Source organism: Podarcis raffonei, chromosome 2, assembly GCF_027172205.1.
Source record: "Podarcis raffonei isolate rPodRaf1 chromosome 2, rPodRaf1.pri, whole genome shotgun sequence".
Taxonomy (NCBI): Eukaryota; Metazoa; Chordata; class Lepidosauria; order Squamata; family Lacertidae; genus Podarcis; species Podarcis raffonei.
In genome coordinates, this window is record NC_070603.1 from 5,617,800 (window position 1) to 5,638,323 (window position 20,524).

Here is a 20,524-nt window from a genome sequence, read left to right on the forward strand (position 1 = left end):
TACACCAAATCCTGATGATCCTCTGAAGCTAACCATCTCCAGAAGAGCGCCAGACGACTGGACAAGTGGATGGGAGGGACGCCCGCGGGCAGCGTCCCCAACGTAGAGACTTTTTTCCCCAGCAAAATTTAAGGCACCGCCAGGACTTTTGATATTGGGGCCAGAACTCTTTGATATAGTCACTCCGTATGTCAGGCCTCTGCAAGGGTGGATATATTCCTGTGGGTATATGTTAATATATGTAGAGGGAGAAGCCCCTTTCGGATACAGTATGTTGGGAGGAAATCATGAGAGTATTAAGCATCCACAAGGACAGGTGGGAAAATTGGTTAAGATAATAGGCTCCTCCTCAGAGAGGTGGGACACAACCTCCCAAAAAGCAAGGCAGCTGATAGAGCACGAGTATCAGTGGGCCCTTCAGCAATAAAATAGATATGTCCTAGATAATATTTCAGTCACCATTGATCACATGGAAACAATGATAGCCAGGAACCCGCTGAAAACTACAGGAGGTGATCTATGGGGTTGGTTATATTCCTGGCTGCCTCATGGCAGTTGGCTCAGGCATATTGTGGTATTATTAGCAGGGCCGCTGTTAATCCTTCTGCTTTTTTTTTTTTTTGCTTCTGTATATCCTGCTTCGTGCAATGCTTACAAGGTGTGATGCAAAAAGAATCATGGCCCTTATTGCTCTTCCCCAGGATTATAAACCCGAGAGACCAGGACGAACCTAGGAGATAGGTTGTCCCAAAAGAAGAGGAGGGAATGAAGGGACAGGGAAGGTATTCCCTGTATTTTATATTTAAGTAAATTGTTCTGCTCTGATAAATTCTTTTCTAAATTGCTCTGTTAAAATTGCATATTATCCTGCTTTGCTGAATTGGGAAGAGGCCCACTTCCTCTTTCTGCCGGCTAGCAGACAGCGAGCAGCGGCTTTGCAAGCTGGGAGCTACTTCCTCTTTCTGCTGGCTAGCAGGGAAGCCCATTTCCTGTTTTTTCTCTCAGCTAAGTAGAAACTGCAGTACTCTCTGCACATGCTCTCTGATGCAGTAATGCAAGAGAAGAACACACGAACAAGGGAAGGAGGGGCGTTTAGATAGCCATATGCCATATAAGGAAGTAAGCTAAAACTTGCCAGCTGATTGGAGAAGGTTTTGGGGAAGCTTGGGGGAGGGAAGGGTGTTTTCAAGGTATAAGAAAGTTTGCAAATGTGAAATTGGGCGTAGCCAGTCTTTGGAGAGGACTCCACTGGCTGCCTCTGCGCAGATCTCAATAAATCTCTTTTCTCTGACCAAGAAGTCTCTGGAATTGTTTTTCCCCTCTGGCCACGGGGTTGGCGGACCGCTGGACCTCCGGGTACTGCTAATCTAAGGCTTCAGTTACCCTTTCTGTTTCTTTCTTAACAGAAAGTTTTGAGATTGGCCTGGTAAGAAACAAAGGAATAAGCCAAAACTTGGCAAAGGCATTTTTGGCTGAAACACCTGAAGAACCCATCCCTTTTCTGGCATCTGTGAGATTCATTTCTCTTTTTTGCACCTCCTCTCTCTGGAGCCTTCAAGTTGTTGGTCTAGTTCCCCTGCCTTACTGAACTCTCTGGGATATTGATATTGGACTGGTTCCTGAGCTTGCTTCCGAATTGTGTTTGGACCTACACTGATTCCCTGCACTTGACCTTTATTTGATTTAGACTGTACTGCACTGGGAACTTCCTTAGTCAGTGCATGCTTAGGTGAGAGGCTTACAGTGCCAGATTTACATATAAGCTAAACAAGCTATAGCTTAGGGCCCCACTCTCTTAGGGGTCCCCCAAAAAATTAAAGGAAAAAAGAACTTCATGCACATTTCCAAAATATAAGATGAAAAACAAATAAAATCATACTTACCGTATTTTTCGCCCCATAGGGCGCACCGGCCCATAAGGTGCACCTAGTTTTTTGGGGGGGAAATAAAGGGGGGGAATTATTTTTTCCCCCCCAGGTGCGGGGCTGGGGCGGGGGAAGCCCAAGCTTCCCCCGCCCCCAGCCCCCAGAACAGGCTGCTATTCGCTAGCCGTGGGAGAGCTGCGCGAAGCCGGAAGCCTGGGGCGTGCTGAGCTCAGCGCGCCCCAAGCTTCTGGGTGCAGGCAAGCTCTCCACTAGCCGTGGGAGAGCTGCGCGACTTCGCGCAGCTCTCCCACGGCTAGCGGATAGCTTCCTGAAGCCTGGAGAGGGAGAGGGGTCGGTGCGCACCGACCCCTCTCCCTCTCCAGGCTTCAGTGAAAGCCTGCATTCTCTGAGGGCACCTTCTGGAGGATGACAATTTCCTAAGTTCAGAGTAGGAGTGTACATCCTTATGCAGCCAAAAACACACAAGAGCACAAGAGGGAGGTATCAGTGGGCTCAGTGGAACCCCAGGTTTTGCAGGAGTACAAAAAGTACTGTACAGGTGAAACTCGGAAAATTAGAATATCGTGGAAAAGTTCATTTATTTCAGCAATTCAACTTAAAAGGTGAAACTAAAATATGAGATAGACTCATGACATGTCAAGCCTTTATTTGTTATAATTGCGATGATCATGGTGTACAGCTGATGAAAACCCCAAATTAACAATCTCAGAAAATTAGAATATTAAATGAAATCAGCAAAACAAGGACTGCAAATAGAGCAATATCGGACCTCTGAGAAGTAGAAGCATGCATATGTACTCAGTGTTTGGTTTGGGCCCCTTTTGCATCAATTACTGCCTCAGTGTGGCCGTGGCATGGATGCTATCAGCCTGTGGCACTGCTGAGGTGTTATGGGAGACCAGGAAGCTTCAATAGCAGCCTTCAGCTCTTCTGCATTGCTCGGTCTCATGTCTCTCATCTTCCTCTTGGCAATGCTCCATAGATTCTCTATGGGGTACAGGTCAGGCGAGTTTGCTGGCCAGTCAAGCACAGTAATCCCATGGGCATTGAACAAGGTTTTGGTACTTTTGGCAGTGTGAGCAGGTGCCAAAGTCCTGCTGGAAAATGAACTCAGCATCCCCATAAAGCTCATCTGTGGAAGGAAGCATGAAGTGCTCCAAAATCTCCCAGTAGACAGCTGCGTTGACCCTGGACTTAATGAAGCACAGTGGACCAACACCAGCTGATGACATGGCTCCCAAAATCAACACAGACTGTGGAAACTTCACATTGGACTTCAAGCATCTGGCATTGTGTGCCTCCCCATTCTTTCTCCAGACTCTGGGTCCTTGGTTTCCAAATGAGATGCAAAAGCTGCTCTCATCAGAAAAGAGATTTGGGGGGAGGGGGGAGGGATCTTTGCACCACGGTGCCAGATATGCTTAAGACGGCCCTGGTAAGAAGAAGAAAAACTAAGGGGAGGGATTGCTGCAGAACCACCCAATCAGCATTGAGCATGCTCAGTGGACACAACATGTTGAGTGAATGTTGGCGGGTAGGGGGAGGAAAACCCCAGAGATTGGGAGAGAGAAGGAATGAAGTATCCTAGAAGAAGGTTGTGTGTCAGGAATACTGAACAGGAGCGCTCCATGCATTTTGTGGCAGGTCCCACTCGTAGTCCAAATCGTTTATTTTCCCTTGTAAAGCTGGTGACACTAACCAGTGTGGCCAGCATTCCATTGATGTTCGTTTATTTTATTTTATTTACATAATCAATGCCTGTTTGAGAACTGGGTGCACACACAAGCAACTGTAATCAGATCAATGTATGCAACTGTGATCAGCTTGTATTTAAACTACATTAAAATCATTAAGTGGGCTGCATATACAACACAAGGTATCCAAAAGTTGAATCAATAGGGATGGGACACGAGATGATTTCTGTACAGTGTGCCATTTGGTCAAAGGCCACTGTTGGTCACACAGGAGATTGAGAGCCAGCAGGGCTGTTTCTCTCCTTGCCCATCTTTGAAATGGGTCCAAGGGCTAAAGATATAGGAAACGGGTGTCTGTATAATTGATCTCAAATTATTGCCTGTGGGTTGTAGAGAAATCACTTTTATAGTTCTGTGCCTCAGTTTCCCTATCTGTTCTATGAAAGGCGATTCATAAGCTCAACTGTTTGAACAGCAGAGAGCAAGCTCTTTTCATCCCCATCCCCAAATGCTCAGACAGATTTGCAGCCCAGCTGCAAAAGTGATGTGAATTATCTGATGTTGCTAATGACAGGAACTAGACTGTGAATCAACACCTAGAACAGAAAGTGGAAGATGTCACACCTCTTTGACACATGAGGGCCAAATCTGTTTCAAGTGACTATCCATGATAAGCTATTTTGGAATTCTGCTTCTTGCTCAGTTAATGGGAAGAGCCACTGGGAATTTCCACGGCATATTGGCTGGCCAGGACCAACCCCCAACCCCTTTGCTCTCTGCAGCAGCATTGGTTCCCTCCCAAAAGAAATCCACTGGGCCAGGCCTATTTGAATTTTAAGAAAACAAGTCTAGGCTTTGGGGCAGGGTGGGTGGATGAAGAACCACTTAATATGTTTTATTTGGTTGTTGGCATTATTCTCTTTTTCTTTATTGTTTTGTCATCTGTAACAAAACGTTTTAACAAGGGGTTGCTGTGTTTCACTATTCTATTTCATAAGCTGTTTTGAGCATAAAAATTCATAGTATAAATGAAAACTAAATCTTTTTTATATATAATTGCAACTAGTATCGCCCTTTCTCTCCTATGGGGTATAGGCCTTTTCTCTCTACATTGAAAAGAAGGTGGGCAGTTCTGTTTCATTTCACTTGGCTCCTCCGTTGAACTTCTTCCTGCCCAAACATCCTGAAATGACAGTCATGAACATTGCAATCCTATGCTTGTTTAAAGCCCCACGGAGTTAGAAACACAGGAAGCTACATTATTCCAGACCAGAATATTTGTCCACCAAGTCCAGTATGGGCTACTGGCAGCTCTTCTCCGAGGTCTCGAGCGGAGGTCTTTCCCACATTACTTGCTCCTGGAAGTTTGTAACTAAAGACGCCAGGGATTAAAACTACAGCCTTCTCCATTCATAGCATTTGCCTTAGCATGGCACTGCAGTCCATCTCCAGTATCAATGTGCAATAAGACATCCTGGCAAGCATGCTTAGGATTGCACCCTTAACCTCTCACTTCAACACATGCACATAGTTGGAGGGAATGTCTGGTGTTGGCAACCACTATTTTTGATGAAAGTGGGTGGCTCCTTAAACATCCTCCAACATTTTTCCAATGAAAATAGGGACGTCCTATTCCATAATTTAATAATTTTATTATTTCTACCCAGCCCATCTGACTGGGTTGCCCCAGCCACACTGGGCAGCTTCCAACATAATAAAACTTAATAAAACATTAAACATTAAAAAAAACTTTATACATAGCTGCCTTCAGATGTCTTCTAAAGGCTGTATAGTTATATCTCCTTGGCTTGGGGGATCGCATAACTCCATACCCTTCAACATTTCTTGGATAAAAATAGGGATATCCTAAGGAAAAGTGGGACATTCTGGTGAAGGACTTCTGGGAAATGATTTATAATGAGATGAAAAAAAGGTTGAAATATACATTTGTTAAAAAACCAGAAGCCCTTCTATTGGGTATTGTGGGTACAGAAATTCATAAGAATGATAAAAAACTGTTTTTATATGCAATAACTGCAGCAAGGACACTGTTAGCCCAAAGATGGAAACAAAAAGAAATGCCAATTAAAGAAGACTGTCAAGAGAAATTGATGAACTATGCCAAGATGGCAAGACTAACTGGGAAAATTCAGAACCAGCAGGACCAGACTTTCCTAAAGGAATGGAAGAAGATTTTGACATATCTGGAAAGCAATTGTAATCAATTGATTCCGCTTGTAGGGTTAAAAGAAGTTTTGTAAGGAGTAATTTATAAATTAATGTGAAGAGAACTAAGAACAGATGTATTGGAAATCTGAGTTTACAGCAATAACTATAGTAACAAAATGCATAATTAGAAAGACTTTAGAAAACCATCAATTGAGGTTGAAGGAAGTCTCAGGCTGTGATAGCCAACTAATTTGAAATGATGTTTAAAGGATGTTATGCTGGAAAATATGTGTAAAAACTAATTTAAAAAATTATTTAAAAAAAGAAGAAAAAGTGGGACATTCTGGGATCAAATCAGAAATCGGAATGGCTTCTTAAATTTGGGACTGTCCCCGGAAAAAAGGGACACTTGGAGGGTCTGTACTTATTCTCTCCTCTGTTCCTTCCTCCCTATAGAAGGGTCCTTCACTCCTAAATAATAAATGTCACTGCACAGGGCAATGGGCAGAGCTGCTGCCTCCCTGCCTCAAGGACCGGGACACAAAACAAACTCGGAGGGAGTTGCCTCTTGCAACGTACGTGAGAGACCTAAGGCTAAGGACTTAAGGGGGAAATAACCCAAATCAACGCTCTGCAGCTGGCTATTGTGCGCTATTGTGCAATTCACTTAGCCACCAGCCCCACCCTTGGGGGCCATCAGTGAGCAGCAGTGATATGTGACATTATTAATAAGAAGCTACTGGTCCCAGGGGCTTTCAGTATCTGAGGCTGCCTCTGAATTTCAGTGGTTGGGGAAACAAGAATAGGAGAGTACAGTTGGGCTCATGTCCTGTCTTTGGGCTTCCCAAAGGCAACTGGTTGGCCAGACTAGATGTGCCATTAGTCTAATCCATGGGTAGTCAAACTAAGGCCCAGGGGCCAGATCCAGCCCAATCACCTTCTAAATCCAGCCCAGGAATCAGCGTGTTTTTACATGAGTAGAATGTGCCCTTTTATTTAAAATGCATCTCTGGGTTATTTGTGGGGCATAGCAATTTGTTCATTTTCCCCCTCAAAATATAGTCTGGCCCCCCACAAGGTCTGAGGGACAGTGGACCGGCCCCCTGTTGAAAAAGTTTGCTGACCCCATCCCTGGGCACCTTTGGGAGGAAAGGCAGGATAGACATGTAATTCAGTACATTGAACAAACAAATAAATCCAGAAGGACTCTCTTTCTGTTCTTATGATCTTTGGCAGCTTGATGCCCAGCACACACTCAAGAGCTCCAGCTTTCCTTAGCATGCAGCTGCTAGACGGGGGTCTTGTTGTCTGGGCAGCCTTGGACCTCCATATGCACTGCCTAGCCTTGTGCCCCAGAGAGGTCACTTTGGTGCTTGTTTAGTCGTTTAGTCGTGTCCGACTCTTCGTGACCCCCTGGACCAGGGCACGCCAGGCACTCCTGTCTTCCACAGCCTCCCGCAGTTTGGTCAAACTCATGCTGGTAGCTTCGAGAACACTATCCAACCATCTCGTCCTCTGTCGTCCCCTTCTCCTTGTGCCCTCCATCTTTCCCAACATCTTCTCCAGGGAGTCTTCTCTACTAACACCAAAAACCACTAGGGAGGCAGCAGTTACAGCTTACCAGTCTCTGCAGCCACAGAAGGCACTGTGATTCTCCAACAGTTTGACTTCACTCCTGGAGATGCATTTCATTGTCTTTCAAGACTGTTGGATGCCAACAATTGTTGCTGTTCAATAACTCATAATAACTGAATAAGATTTTGTGAGACTGGGAAGCTGACCAGACTCCTGTTGTATGTACAGTGGTACCTCGGGTTAAGTACTTAATTTGTTCCGGAGGTCCGTTCTTAACCTGAAGCTGTTCTTAAGCTGAAGCACCACTTTAGCTAATGGGGCCTCCTGCTGCCGCCCACCGCCGGAGCACGATTTCTGTTCTCATCCTGAAGCAAAGTTCTTAATCTGAAGCACTATTTCTGGGTTAGCGGAGTGTGTAACCTGAAGCGAATGTAACCTGAAGCGTATGTAACCTGAGGTACCACTGTACAGGCCCAGGGCAACTGTGTGTTGGTACTTATGTGTTCTTTTTGACAGGGATGTTGAAAGCAAACTCTGTATAGCTTCTCCTTCTCAGGACAGTGGATGGGACCAGATGATTTCTCCCTCTGCCTTATATAAGGGAACTTCGTAGGAAAATCTCTAATTGAAAGAATCTAGCTGCATTTTAGCGCCTAGGTAAATTATTGAGATCCTAGGCATACACCAACTCTCACTCGCAAAAGACAGCTCCTTAAATTGGGTGACATTATTGTCAAATTACTCAGTTTAGTTAGTGAGTCTCCACAGCTCAGACAGTGAGCCACTTAAGCAAACATGAGTCCAGCAAACATGACACAAATTTGGATTCCTCTCTGCTGGAACATAGTAAAAACTATCTATTAGAAATGCAACGAAGATTACCTCCCTCTCACCGGAAAGATATTTGGTCAGTTCACAAGCATTAAGCAAGGCGAGAAGTTCACTCCAGCCAGTTCCAAACATCAGTGGCACTGGGACCATTGACTAAAAAGTGGCAACCAAATGCCCACTATAGCCTTCAAAACTCAGCTTGATTCAGTCACAGTTTGTGGACAAGTGTAAGAAGGCAACATTCTTAGATCACTGCTGGGAATAGGATGAGTGTGATCCCCCTAGATTAGAGGCAGGATCCCATTCCGGGTCTTGGTCTTATTGTTTATCCCTGCCCATTCCTGGGCAGTTACATCATCATATTTACCCTGGAGCCATTTAGGACACAAACACATCTAAAATGGTATGTTTTGCTGAGCCAACTTGGTCCTTAGAAGTTGCAAGCTTGAAAACTACATGTCTCTCCTCCCCCCCCCTTAGGCAAATGTGTTCAAAGCAATGTGCCATCATCTGCCATGTTGTCATATTACACTTAATTATGTGTATGGTCCTCAGGACTGCTGCTGCTGCTGGGCTCATATCCTGTCTGCCATCCAAGCCCTACATGAGTTCCCAGTAAAGTCTGTTTGCTTCTCCTGTTATTAGAGCAATCTGCTTCCATGTCTGAGAGAAAGGTGACTTTCCAGGAGTGGAATTTGCCACGGGACAGATTGTTTGTAGGGGCAAAGAATCAAGGTTTGTTTGGGGGCGTTGCCTGAAAATTGTTGGTGTGACAACAGAGATGGCTCTGTTGGGCTAACATTACACACATGGCCATAATATAATGGTGCAGCTTGGCCCTTAATCACCAGGTCATCCAGAATTTCCTTGATAGTGAAGAGGGTTAGAATGTTTGTGTTTTCTCAGTCATTGACCCAAAGTCCAGTAAAGGTGTTTCAACTGCTTCACATAAAGGTAAAGGGACCCCTGACCATTAGGTCCAGTCATGGCCGACTCTGGGGTTGCAGCGCTCATCTCGCTTTACTGGCCGAGGGAGCCGGCATACAGCTTCCGGGTCATGTGGCCAGCATGACTAAGCCGCTTCTAGCGAACCACAGCAGCGCACAGAAACAGCGTTTACCTTCCCGCCGGAGCGGTACCTATTTATCTACTTGCACTTTGACGTGCTTTCGAACTGCTATGTTGGCAGGAGAGGGACTGAGCAATGAGAGCTCACCCCATTGCGGGGATTCGAACCACCAACCTTCTGATCGGCAAGTCCTAGGCTCTGTGGTTTAACCCACAACGCCACCCGCATCCCTAACTGCTTCACATACTGGTCCCCAAAACAAAAAAGGGTGGGACACTTAGTTATTTTAAAATACTGATCTGATTCACCATTCCTAGCCACAATCTGACCATCATTCACCAGTGACCATGAGTCTGACTCAGCATAGAGTTTGTCATGGTATATGCGCACTTGGGAACTTCAGATCCTCCAAGTGTCCCTATTTTCTAGGGACGTCCCTGATTTAGAGAAGCCGTTCCGGTTTCTGATTTGATCCTGGAATGTCCTGCTTTCCTTAGGATGTCCCTATTTTCACTGGAGAAATGTTGAAGGTTTGGAGCTATCCAACCCCTGAGCTGTCTGAAGGCAATCTTGTATAGGGAAGCGTTGTTGTTTTTTAAATGTTGAATGTTTTATGATGTTTTTATATATGTTGCAAGCTTCCCAGAGTGCTGGGGCAACCAAATAAAATGTGTGGGGTATAAATAGTAAATTTTTCATTATGGAATGGGACATCCCTATCTTCACTGGAGAAATGTTGGAGGGTATGGAACCTAAAAATTGGTTGAATGTGGGTTGAGGCACATCACTCACACTATACCTTTATTTTTAACCAAAAGCAGGCATGTGGGACCACACTCCTGATCTGGATGAGTGCCTTTGCTATATACTGCAAACAGCACATTCAGCAACCAATCACCACCAGGAAGAGCAATTTTTGGTGGGAAAGTGGTGCTGGGACCAATTTGGATCAGGAGGTCAGCATCAGATTGGGCCCCACCCTCTATGACAGGAACAAGACTAGTTAAAAAAGAGAAAAAAATAATGTAACAAGTAGGTTAGCTTGCCACAGAAACTGGTATGCATTAACCAGAGCAGCAACTGGACAAGTCAGGACTTGATCACGTATCAGTTTCGCTTTGTGTCACTCTGCTGTTTCTATGTGTTTCCTACAGGGGGCGTTGTTTCCTTTTTTTCTTAGAGCTAAAATGAAATTTTGTATAAATTTCTCAACGTTTAGAGAAAGGATAGAGAAAACTGAATGTCTTTCTCAAACTTATTTTATTGAACCTACAAAGATTCTTTCTCGTCTGAAATACAGACTCAGATTTTGACAGATTATTAGCTAGGAACATCTGGAGCAAAGGGGAAGACCAACCATGACTTAAAAAAAATGTTTTTCATTGAACTGTGGGTGATATTCAACTAAGTCATATTCAGAGTACACCCACCGGTGAATGGACTTAAGCCCACTGCTCTGCTTATAGCCAGCACTGGATATTATTGCCCTGTATAATTCTATCATTAAGGTGAGATCACACAGACTCACACATGCAGACTCACCAAGTATCTCAAAGCACATATCTCAAAAACTGTACTTGAGGCTTATATTTCAAAAATGAAAATACAAATGCAGACATTGAGATTTCTAGATTTAGGGGTGGTTTTGAAAGAAGAAAAAGAAACAAAACATACAAAGCAGTACTCAAGACAGTAAGGTAAAGGTAAAGGTACCCCTGCCTGTCAGGGCCAGTCGTGACCGACTCTAGGGTTGCGTGCTCATCTCGCTCAAGAGGCCGGGAGCCGGCACTGTCCGAAGACACTTCTGGGTCACGTGGCCAGCGTGACGAAGCTGCATCTGGCGAGCCAGCACCAGCGCCACACATGGAAACGCCGTTTACCTTCCCGCTATAAAGCGGTCCCTATTTATCTACCTGCACTTAGGGGTGCTTTTGAACTGCTAGGTTGGCAGGAGCTGGGACCGAATGACGGGAGCTCACCCCGTCGCAGGGATTCGAACCGCTGACCTTATGATCAGCAAGTCCTAGGCACTGAGGTTTTACCCACAGCGCCACCCGCGTCCCTACTCAAGACAGTACCTCCCATGAAAAGATGTACATTGACAAAAGTGTGATTTGTCGTTGTACAAAGCAAGGCAGATCATCAAAGCATTCTTGATGGAGCAGGTTACAATATTGTGGGGAAATGCCTGGCATTAAGATATCCATTGCTTCCACATCCCCTTCCTTTTCCTTCCCTTCTCATCCCACCTAATCAAATTAAATCAAGCCCAAGCCTTCTGTATGTCTGGGTTGGTGTTTGCTGTGCCTCATCGACATACAGAATAAACCTATATCATAAAAATGTTTTGTGCTCCCAGTTCCTCTACCTGCAACATACAAAACTAGTAGGTTTTCCAGCCAGCAAAACAGCCATACCCTCTGAAAACTACCAACCAGCTGATTCTGCGTCTGCCTCTTTCTATTGTTGAGCTATTTTTAACCTGGAAGCCGGCAGCAAATGAATTATTAACTTGCTATAAAAAAACCCAGGCCCGAATTAGGACAGATTTCGGGATCTGTGTAAATGAATTCAAAGTTGAGCATTTGAATGACACTTGTTTGGGGAGCAAGACTATTTGGCAGGATGTTGTGCATTTCCTCCTACGTGTGACACTGAAACAAAACAAAAAAAAACATTGTTTGGTCATTAAACCAACACACTTAGTCACTGGTTGATTAAAAAAAAATCCTGACAACTCCTAGGACAGCTCAGTCAATAGAGCATGAGGCTCTTAATCTCAGAATCGTGGGTTTGAGCCCCATGGTGGGCAAAAAGATTTCTGCATTGCAGGACTAGATGACCCTTGTAGTTCCTTCCAACTCTACAATTCTATGATTCCAACTCTCTTTCCAAAACCTAACCTTCAAGCCTGCTCCAGCTCTAGCCACGTGAAAAAGCAAACACCAAGGACCCCCTTTAAATGATTTACACTTAGAACCATAGAACCTCTAGATCTGGAAGGGAACCCCAGAGGCATCTAGTCCAACCCCCTGTAATGCGGGGATCTCAACTTCGTTTGCCCCACGGTGCCTTGAACGCTCTTCTTTGGCCGTAAGCCCCCTCTCCCCCAATTGTACCCTGAGCCCGAAAGGTGAGAAATCCTTCCAGGCCCCGAGATGTATCTTTAACCTGAGGAGGAAGGAGGGAAAGAAACTCTGACTCAGCCACCTTGGTCTCTATCACTGGCCACCAGGTTGGAGCCCGGCCTCTCCTGGTTGGCTGCGCGGAGTCCCGCCTCCGCTGGTCATTGGCGTCTCCTGTCATCTATAAAGGTAGCCTCCCCCGCCCCGCCGGGCTCAGTTAGAGTCCTGCAGCCGGGGAGGGAGGCAGCGCGCGCCAGCAGCCGGGAGTCGCGCAGGGATTTTCTCCGTTCCCTTTTGCGCTGCAGAGACGTTGGCCGGTGCGCCCCGCTTCGCCCCTCGACGCCGTCATGAGGGAGAGGAGAGCGCCTCAGCCGGTGGTGGCCCGCTGCAAGTTGGTTCTCGTCGGGGATGTGCACTGCGGGAAGACTGCCATGTTGCAAGTGTTGGCCAAGGACTGCTACCCGGAGGTAAGTGGACCAGCCGGGATCGGGGCCTCCGCTTGCAGGAGGCGTCGGGGGTCGGGCTTGGGGCTGGCCTGGATCGTCAGGGTGGAGACGTCGCATCGCCCAAAGCGCCCCATCTTTCCTCGGCCCGCGCCCTGCTTTTCACTTTCGGGAAGCTCCGACGCAGCGGCTCCCGATCCGGCGGAGACCGACTCAGCTTCGACAATGTGACGGCGTCCCGCGCCTCCAGGGACTACAATGCGACGTTGCCTCCCCGCCTTTCCAGGCCCGCTTCGGGTTCTGCCTTGGGCACCGATTCTCCCTGCCTGTCCTCTTTTCTGTGGAGCTGAGCGCTGGAGAGGGCTTGCTCTTTCGGAAGGGGCGCGCGCGTTGCTGTCGTATCTCATCTGCTCGCACAGCGGGCAATATGGCCTCGGTGCCCCCCCCTTCTGTGAAATGGGCTTGATGCACATAGCTGCGCACTAACCGGCTTCTGCCCATCGGCGTCTGATGATGCGTGGATGGGGTGTCCGGACACCCACAACGTCGGGGGCTGACCCCACCGCTGTTGGTACTTGAAGGTACTGACCTCCCTGCCCTCCAGATCCTTGGATATCTGTAACGTTCTCCTGGCAGAGCTTGACACTGTAGCTGACAGTTCTTCCACCCCACCACCAAAAAAGTCATAGCTAATGCCTTTGTGTATCTTGTCTCCATTGCTAGACATACGTGCCCACAGTTTTTGAGAACTATACGGCGTGCCTGGAGACGGAGGAGCAACGAGTGGAGCTCAGTCTGTGGGACACATCTGGTGAGGCTTCCTTTCCCCTTCTGGACTCTGCCCCACTGCTAAGGACCAAGCTACACCCTTCTGCTATGCTGCAGTCAAGCAGCCTTTCTAGAGGGGGTAACTTGTGGCAATAATAATAATAATAATTCAACTTGTATACCGCCCTTTTAATAAGATCCCAGAAAGGTGAACAATACAAGTGAATCAGTTCTGAGAACAGATATAGATGAGGAAGTGAGGATTTCTCAAAGGCTCAGTGTGGGGTGAGGCGTGCATCCTGTCTAGTCGATGTTTCTGTCTCTTGGTCTACCTTAGCTTTGGGTATGGGAGAATACAGTGATAATAGTGGGTGTGGATTAAATTCTGTTCTACCCACCTAGATCTAGTAAAGGAAGGATATGGCTAGCCCAAGTAAATGGCTTTGAATCATCTATGTGTGTGTTAGTTAGAAGGGGTGGGGGGTTTCTTCATAATTCAGAGCTTTGGGGGTGGGGAGAACGTGTTATGCACTGCAGTCCTGAGCTGAAAAAAAGGGGACATCTAGCATTGGTATGCAGAGCTGACGGCTCCTGCAAAGGAGGGAGGAGTAGGTGAGGCAAAGACTTTAGACCATCTTAGAGTTGGAATCCTGGCCAAAAAAGAACCAAGACCCCATGTTTAGGGGCTGCTGCCCTAAAAAGCAACTTGTTTGTGTGTGTGCACAGCTGTGTGCAGTATCTTAAATCTGCCCTTCTAGCTGTTAGAATGAGAGACTCCAGTCCCTCAGGGCTGAAGTAAAAATGCAGTAATCCTCTTTCCTGCCACCCCCACTCGGCTTCCCCAAGACTCCCGTTTGTTCCCACATCTTCTGCAAGATGTGGAAGCTGCTGAAAGGTCTGTGATCTTCCAGCTTTGCCTATTATTTCTCCCCCCCCTTCTGTGGAATGCAGAGGGGAGGAGATTTGTCCATTGTGTGCATGTTAAGGAGGAGGGATCCCAGGGCAGAGGGGGCTTGGTGTGGACTTTGGTCTTGAAATTGGGAGGAAATGGACACTAACAATAAGGGGCTCTCAAAGGGTATTGTGTGTGCGCGCGTGGAGAGGGGTGTAGTGGAGTTGCCCTAGCAACCGGGGATGGGGAATGGCTGCAGCATCCCCTCTTTTGAAGGGGGCTGGAGGTGGTGGGGGTCCCTGGCTACTCGGATCCCCCTTGTTGCCATGGTGATTGTGCTGGTGCAGGGAGCCAGGGGCTGCTTTCTATTCTGGGCACGCAGCGTCTGGGCTGCAGAAGCATTTTGGATGCTGCTGCTGCTGCTTCGAAGAGGGGGGTGCTGTGCGATCCTATTCCTCTTCTTCCACCCCCTTGCCTCTACGCAGCAGTTCCCCACCGCCACCTCCAGTTCTTACATCTGTAACATCCCTTGCACATATGCAACCCTTTTTTTATCTATTCTCGCTGATGAGTGGGGTTGCTAAGCAACCCGTTCCTCCCTGTATGTTGCATCCCCCCCAAAAAAAAATCCCTGGGAAAAACAGGAGCCCTGCAACCCCCCCCTCCTGCCCTCAATACGGCTTGTGCAGAAGGGTAGTGGAAAGATGGCCTTGGTTATATAAACCCTGGTGAAGCTATTCCTTGGGAAGGCTGAATATTAAAATGGGTGTGAGTGAGCATGCAGAGCCCTGCAATGTGGAGGGTGGGTGGGTGGGTGGGTTCCTTTTACTTTCACCTAAAAGGCTTATTCGAATCGGATGCTGCTTACTGGCTTTGAGAGAGTATCCTGAGCTGGTTCATGACCTTCCTCTCTGCACAGGATCCCCATACTATGACAATGTGCGCCCCCTGTGCTACAGCGACTCAGATGCGGTCCTGCTCTGCTTTGATGTCAGCCGCCCTGAGACCATGGACAGCGCACTGAAGAAGGTGAGAGAGATGCGTGCTCACCCCCATTCCATGCACCCCCCTTATAATAAGGCCTGAGAGCCTGATTGGGGGTACCTGCTGGCACGGAGTTTAATGCTCCACAAGCCAGACTTACATGCCTCCTGGGAAGAGAGGCGTCCTTAAGGGGGTCATTGACCTACATGGGAAGCATCCATGCTTCCTCTCAGATCTTGTGAAATCCATGGGCATCCAGCCATAGTTATACCGGGGGCGTAGAACCTCTAACGCAGGTCCCCCAGTGTAGATTCATAGAACTGTAGAGTTGGAAGGGATCATGAGGGCAGGGCCTTGCAGAGTCAGGCAGAGGCCCGGGCCAGGTAGATAATGCGCCCCCCTTTTTTACCCTGGGGATAACTGAAGTCTTATAAATAAGTAAGTATATAAATAATTTTCACAAAAGTTATGCTGACAAATAATTTTATTTCAAGGCTTGAACCGTATCTGCATATAAAGACAAAATGGAAAATATAAATATACAATAGTGAATATGCTGATCGAGGCCCCCTTTGGAATCGGAGGCCCGGGCCAAGTGGCTCATATGCCCCCCCCCCCCAGTCTGGGCCTGCATGAGGGTCATCTAGCCTTTTTGCCCAATTTGGTCTCGAACCCATGACCCCAAGATTAAGAGCCTTATGCTCTACCGGCTGAGCTATCCCAGCTGTACTTGTATCCGGATCTCGGAGACCCTTTAGTCAAAGTATGGTGCACGGGGGGAATTGGCTCCATGTTAATCTTTCTTCCATTTTAACTTTACATGCAGATATATTCAATACTGAGAGCTATTTACACCTGGGCATACATAAGCACAGTATAAACGAGGTGCCCAACTTGATTACAGAGTCTGCCCACTCTGCAAAACTCATCCCCGTCTTTCCTCCCACCCTTCCCCAACCACTGTTTGAAGAAGAATGGCCTTCAAGACTACAGATGGTCTTGGAGATCCAGGTTGTCTGGGAGAATTATGGGGCAATATTTTGAAAGGCTATAAAAGCCAGCATGGGAAGCTGCCTCACCCAGTGTTGTCTATTTTGACTTGGCATCCGCTCTCAAGCCCTACCTAGGGCTGCCGTGGATTGAACCGGGAACCTTCTGCATGCAAAGCAGGACTGCTGAGCCCAGGACCCTGCCTAATACCCTGTTGAAAGTGATTTGCCATATCATCTAGTTATTCTCTCCTTTCAGCCACCTAAACAAATGCATTTCTGCCTCTCCTTAAAGGCCTCCAGCACCCACAATTTCTACATGCCATACGGACAGTTGCAAATGGATAGCGCTGCTGTTCCCCCTACTTAACTTTTCCTCCCTGGTCTTCAATAAATACTCCAGCAAGGTATCCCTAAACTCCTGGTCTCTATCAGCCTAACATATAAATAACAGTTTCCAACTTTAATTTCTTGCCACTTTGAGCCGTTATATTTAGAAACGTCTCTGTTCACAAAACACATTAAAAGCACAAATCTGGAGAAGTCAATTGCCAAAGGAGTATAGGATGGCTATTAAGGGGGAAATGTGCACTGATCCACTTGTTCAGGAAGCTGCAGAGTATACGCTGCCTGACGGCTAATCCCAAAGTTAGTGTTACTTTCTTCTGTTAGAAATTGCATTTTTTTCATAGCCTATCCTGCTCAAAGGAAGAGAGGAGGTCTTTAAAGTCCTTTGAAAGAGGTTTGGCCTAAGATATGACTATATTAATAACACCAAACCAACTGATCTTTAAGGATATTATCCTTCAGTTTCTTTTCTGGTAGTAATTAAAATCTGCCTTCAGCTATTTAGGGCTGTGATCCTGGTTTTTTAGGTTCTGGGGCTGCTTCTCTATTCTTATTTCCACAAATGCTCTGTAATTCTTGTCGTGCATAACTGTTAGAACTGTTGGATGGTGAGGGGGCTATAGAGATTGCTTCCAGGTGTGCCCAGTCTATGGGAGTGGGGGAGAGAAAGAACACGCGTTTGAATTTTCACACAGAACTCTTGACACTCTGTTTTTTAAAATCCCATGCCCACTGCAGAAATTAAGCAATGGCAACACCAAGTTAGACTTCTCCCAGATAGCAAAACAGCTTGTTAAGTGAGCCCCAGAGGACAGGACAGCTTGTGTCATGGTGATGTGGCAATACCTGGGACACGTTTTGAGTCTTGGAATGCTAGAGGGTTCAATTCCTCTTTGGTATGTTTTTCTAGTGGAAGACAGAAATCCTGGACTACTGTCCTAGCACCCGTGTGTTGCTGATTGGCTGCAAGATAGACCTGCGCACTGACCTCAGCACCTTGATGGAACTGTCCCACCAAAAGCAAGCCCCTGTCTCTTATGAACAGGTAAGGTCTGCATTTATAACCTGTAACGTACTCCACACCTCCACACCCACCCCAGTATGAATCCCTTCCTTGAGCAGTAGATGTCTTCATTTTTTTAGTCTTCTGTGCTTAGGGTTTTACTTGCACCTGTAGATATGATGGCACACATGATTAAATTCAAGCTCAAATTCCTTCCTCAAATCGTTTTGGTTTTTTTTTAAGTTATCCCTCAAGGAATTTGAGCTTGAATGTACTTCCTTGCAAACTGAAATTAGCTTTGTGTACAACTTAAAAAGGCATTCTGAACATACCCTAACAAAATGATTCCAACTAAGAATGATATTTTCAATCTATAGATATATATCTATGCAGTCTTGGAAGTCCTAGTTTGGGTAGAATAACACTCCAGTTGCATATACCAACTACAAACATCTCTTTAAAATCCACTGGGTATATAACCTACAAGCCTCTCTGCAAAGGCTTACTCCAACTAAAATAAAGTGGCCTTGCTGAAATACAAATACGCTGAGGAATTTGAAATTTAATAGAACTTTGATATCTTGTATGTTGGGGGTATGGCCCTTTTGTTGGAACTGTCTTGGGAGGATCAAGCCACCGTGGGAACATCCCTCCTTGAGGTGGATATTGGCAGCTTCATGGCACCTGGGCTGTGGTTTGGTTATAGGACTGCTTCAAATTCAATGCCCAACTGCTCAAGTGCGATGCATTTCAGAAGGCTAGATTCTGGCATCTGCATCTTGGCTTTACTGTTTGTTTTGGGGAAAGCAAACCACAATCCTAGTTTCAAATGACAATCCGGACTCTGGCTTGTTTCCCAGTGGGGCAGGAGTGTGGAGTGAGAACTTTTCATCAACATGCGCCAGTGCGCTGCATGTTCATAGCAAACCACAGTGCTCCATCTAACTATGGCTTAATAATTTTATTTAGCACAGTTCTATGCCACCCTTCATTGCAGGACAGTTTGCAGTATAAAAACACAAAAATAGATAGCAAACAAAAACAATGATGTGCCAACCATCTCAACATGTGTGTCCTAATTTGGAGCACTAGCTCTGCTCCTTGGCTTGGGTCCTCATGCCCTCCTCTTTTTTTCTTTCCCTTTTCAGGGTTGCGCAGTGGCCAAGCAGCTAGGAGCAGAAACCTACCTGGAGTGTTCAGCCTTCACATCGGAGAAAAGCATCCACAGCATCTTCCGGACAGCAGCGTCCATCTGCCTGAGCAAGCCTGGCCCCCAGCCCCCCAAGAGCCCAGCCCGAAGTTTCCCCAAGAGACTCCTCCGCTTTCCCAGCCGATCTGAGCTCATCTCTTCCACTTTCAAGAAGGAGAAAGCAAAAAGCTGCTCTGTCATGTGAAGGGGCCGCCTACTTCCGGGGAGCAGGGGGTGGCGGTGGCAGTGGAACCATTGCGGACACTGGGCCCTCCAGCTGGCCCTTCTGGGGTGGGGAAGGGAGAGGGCTGCCTGGCTCCCAGGGGCCAGGCCTGGAGACTCCAGAAGGATCCCATTCCCAACTCCCTCGCCGGCTTGAGCAAGCCTGCCGTCCCTTCCGCATTGCAATGCTTCCCTCCATGCAGCTGCAGTGTGCGCTTCTTCCAGATAGACATGAAGCGGGGAGGGGGAGTTTGGCTGGACTGCAAAGGTGAAGGCTGGCCCAAGACCAACCCTGCTCCGGAAAGCCTTGGGCCTTGGCATAGCAACATCGTGGACAGCAGTGGCTCTGGTGGTCGTTCCACATAGATTTGGAAGGTTCTAAAGAATCGCCCCCTTTCTGGTGCACAGTTAATATCTTTGTTTGGCCCTGATCACCTTTTCCCATCAGCTGCTTGTCTCCATTGCCTGTGTGAAGCAGGCCGAGTGCAGATCACTTCTCCCTTCTCTCCCCCCCCCCAAGCCTGCCGAATATTGTGTCCTTCCTTTTACCCTCCTCCCTCTAGCAGAGAGGTGTCCGGGTACCCTCTCCTTCGCCTCTGCAATTGCGGGTGGAGGGGGGTGGAGGGCAGGATGAGGGAGTGGTTGTTTTATAGACATTGTCTCTTTGTGTATGGGAAGGAAAGGAAATGGGGCAAATCTGTTAAATGTTCAGTGTTATTAAAAGAAAAAACTTATTTATTAATGAAAATATAATGCAGATTAACATCCACATTTGAGGGGTTTCTTATTTGTTAGTATCATCATTGGATTTTCCTGGTCATGGAGGGAACTGGGAGAGATTGACTCGTGGATACCAAGCCCAAACCAAAGTGAGCCTTTCAGGGAATCATTTTCCTCATTGACATGTCTTATGGTGCCTCGGTCCATTGCAATAGATTCTGGGGCATGTTCTCAAGTGAGCAGTCAGTTGGCCAAATCAGCCTCATTGGTGCTATGCTTCAGTGCACTCTAGAACATACCCAATGCTCTGTGACAATGTGTGTTTCAGGAATAGCTTATTTCTAGGACAGGTTGTCTGCTGCTACAGATCTTCTGATTAGGGAATGATACAGTTCCTGCAGCAGTTTTGATTGTCTTAACTGGCCAGTACAATGGACAAGTCCCCAAACAATTTCTTCATACCATAGCCTAGCAATACTTCTAGAGTGGAGGGGAATACAATGAATACAGCTAGAATAATATTGATTGAGGGGCATACCTTTTGCAATCTCTCTAGCTAAAGTTAATGTAAGATGATGCTAGCACTGTCCAATTAAGCTGGGATGCTGGAGGTCGTG

General features: G+C 46.8%; 1 protein-coding gene across 1 annotated transcript; it reads left to right on the forward strand.

Moving 5' to 3' along the window:
* Positions 1 to 12,561: 12,561 nt before the first annotated feature.
* RND1 (Rho family GTPase 1) lies at positions 12,562 to 19,956 on the forward strand. Its single transcript, XM_053371372.1, has 5 exons — positions 12,562 to 12,816; positions 13,516 to 13,603; positions 15,372 to 15,481; positions 17,684 to 17,818; positions 18,925 to 19,956. Exons 1-5 carry the CDS (start codon positions 12,697 to 12,699, stop codon positions 19,168 to 19,170), a joined length of 699 nt encoding a protein of 232 aa, XP_053227347.1. The 5' UTR covers positions 12,562 to 12,696; the 3' UTR covers positions 19,171 to 19,956.
* Positions 19,957 to 20,524: the final 568 nt, after the last annotated feature.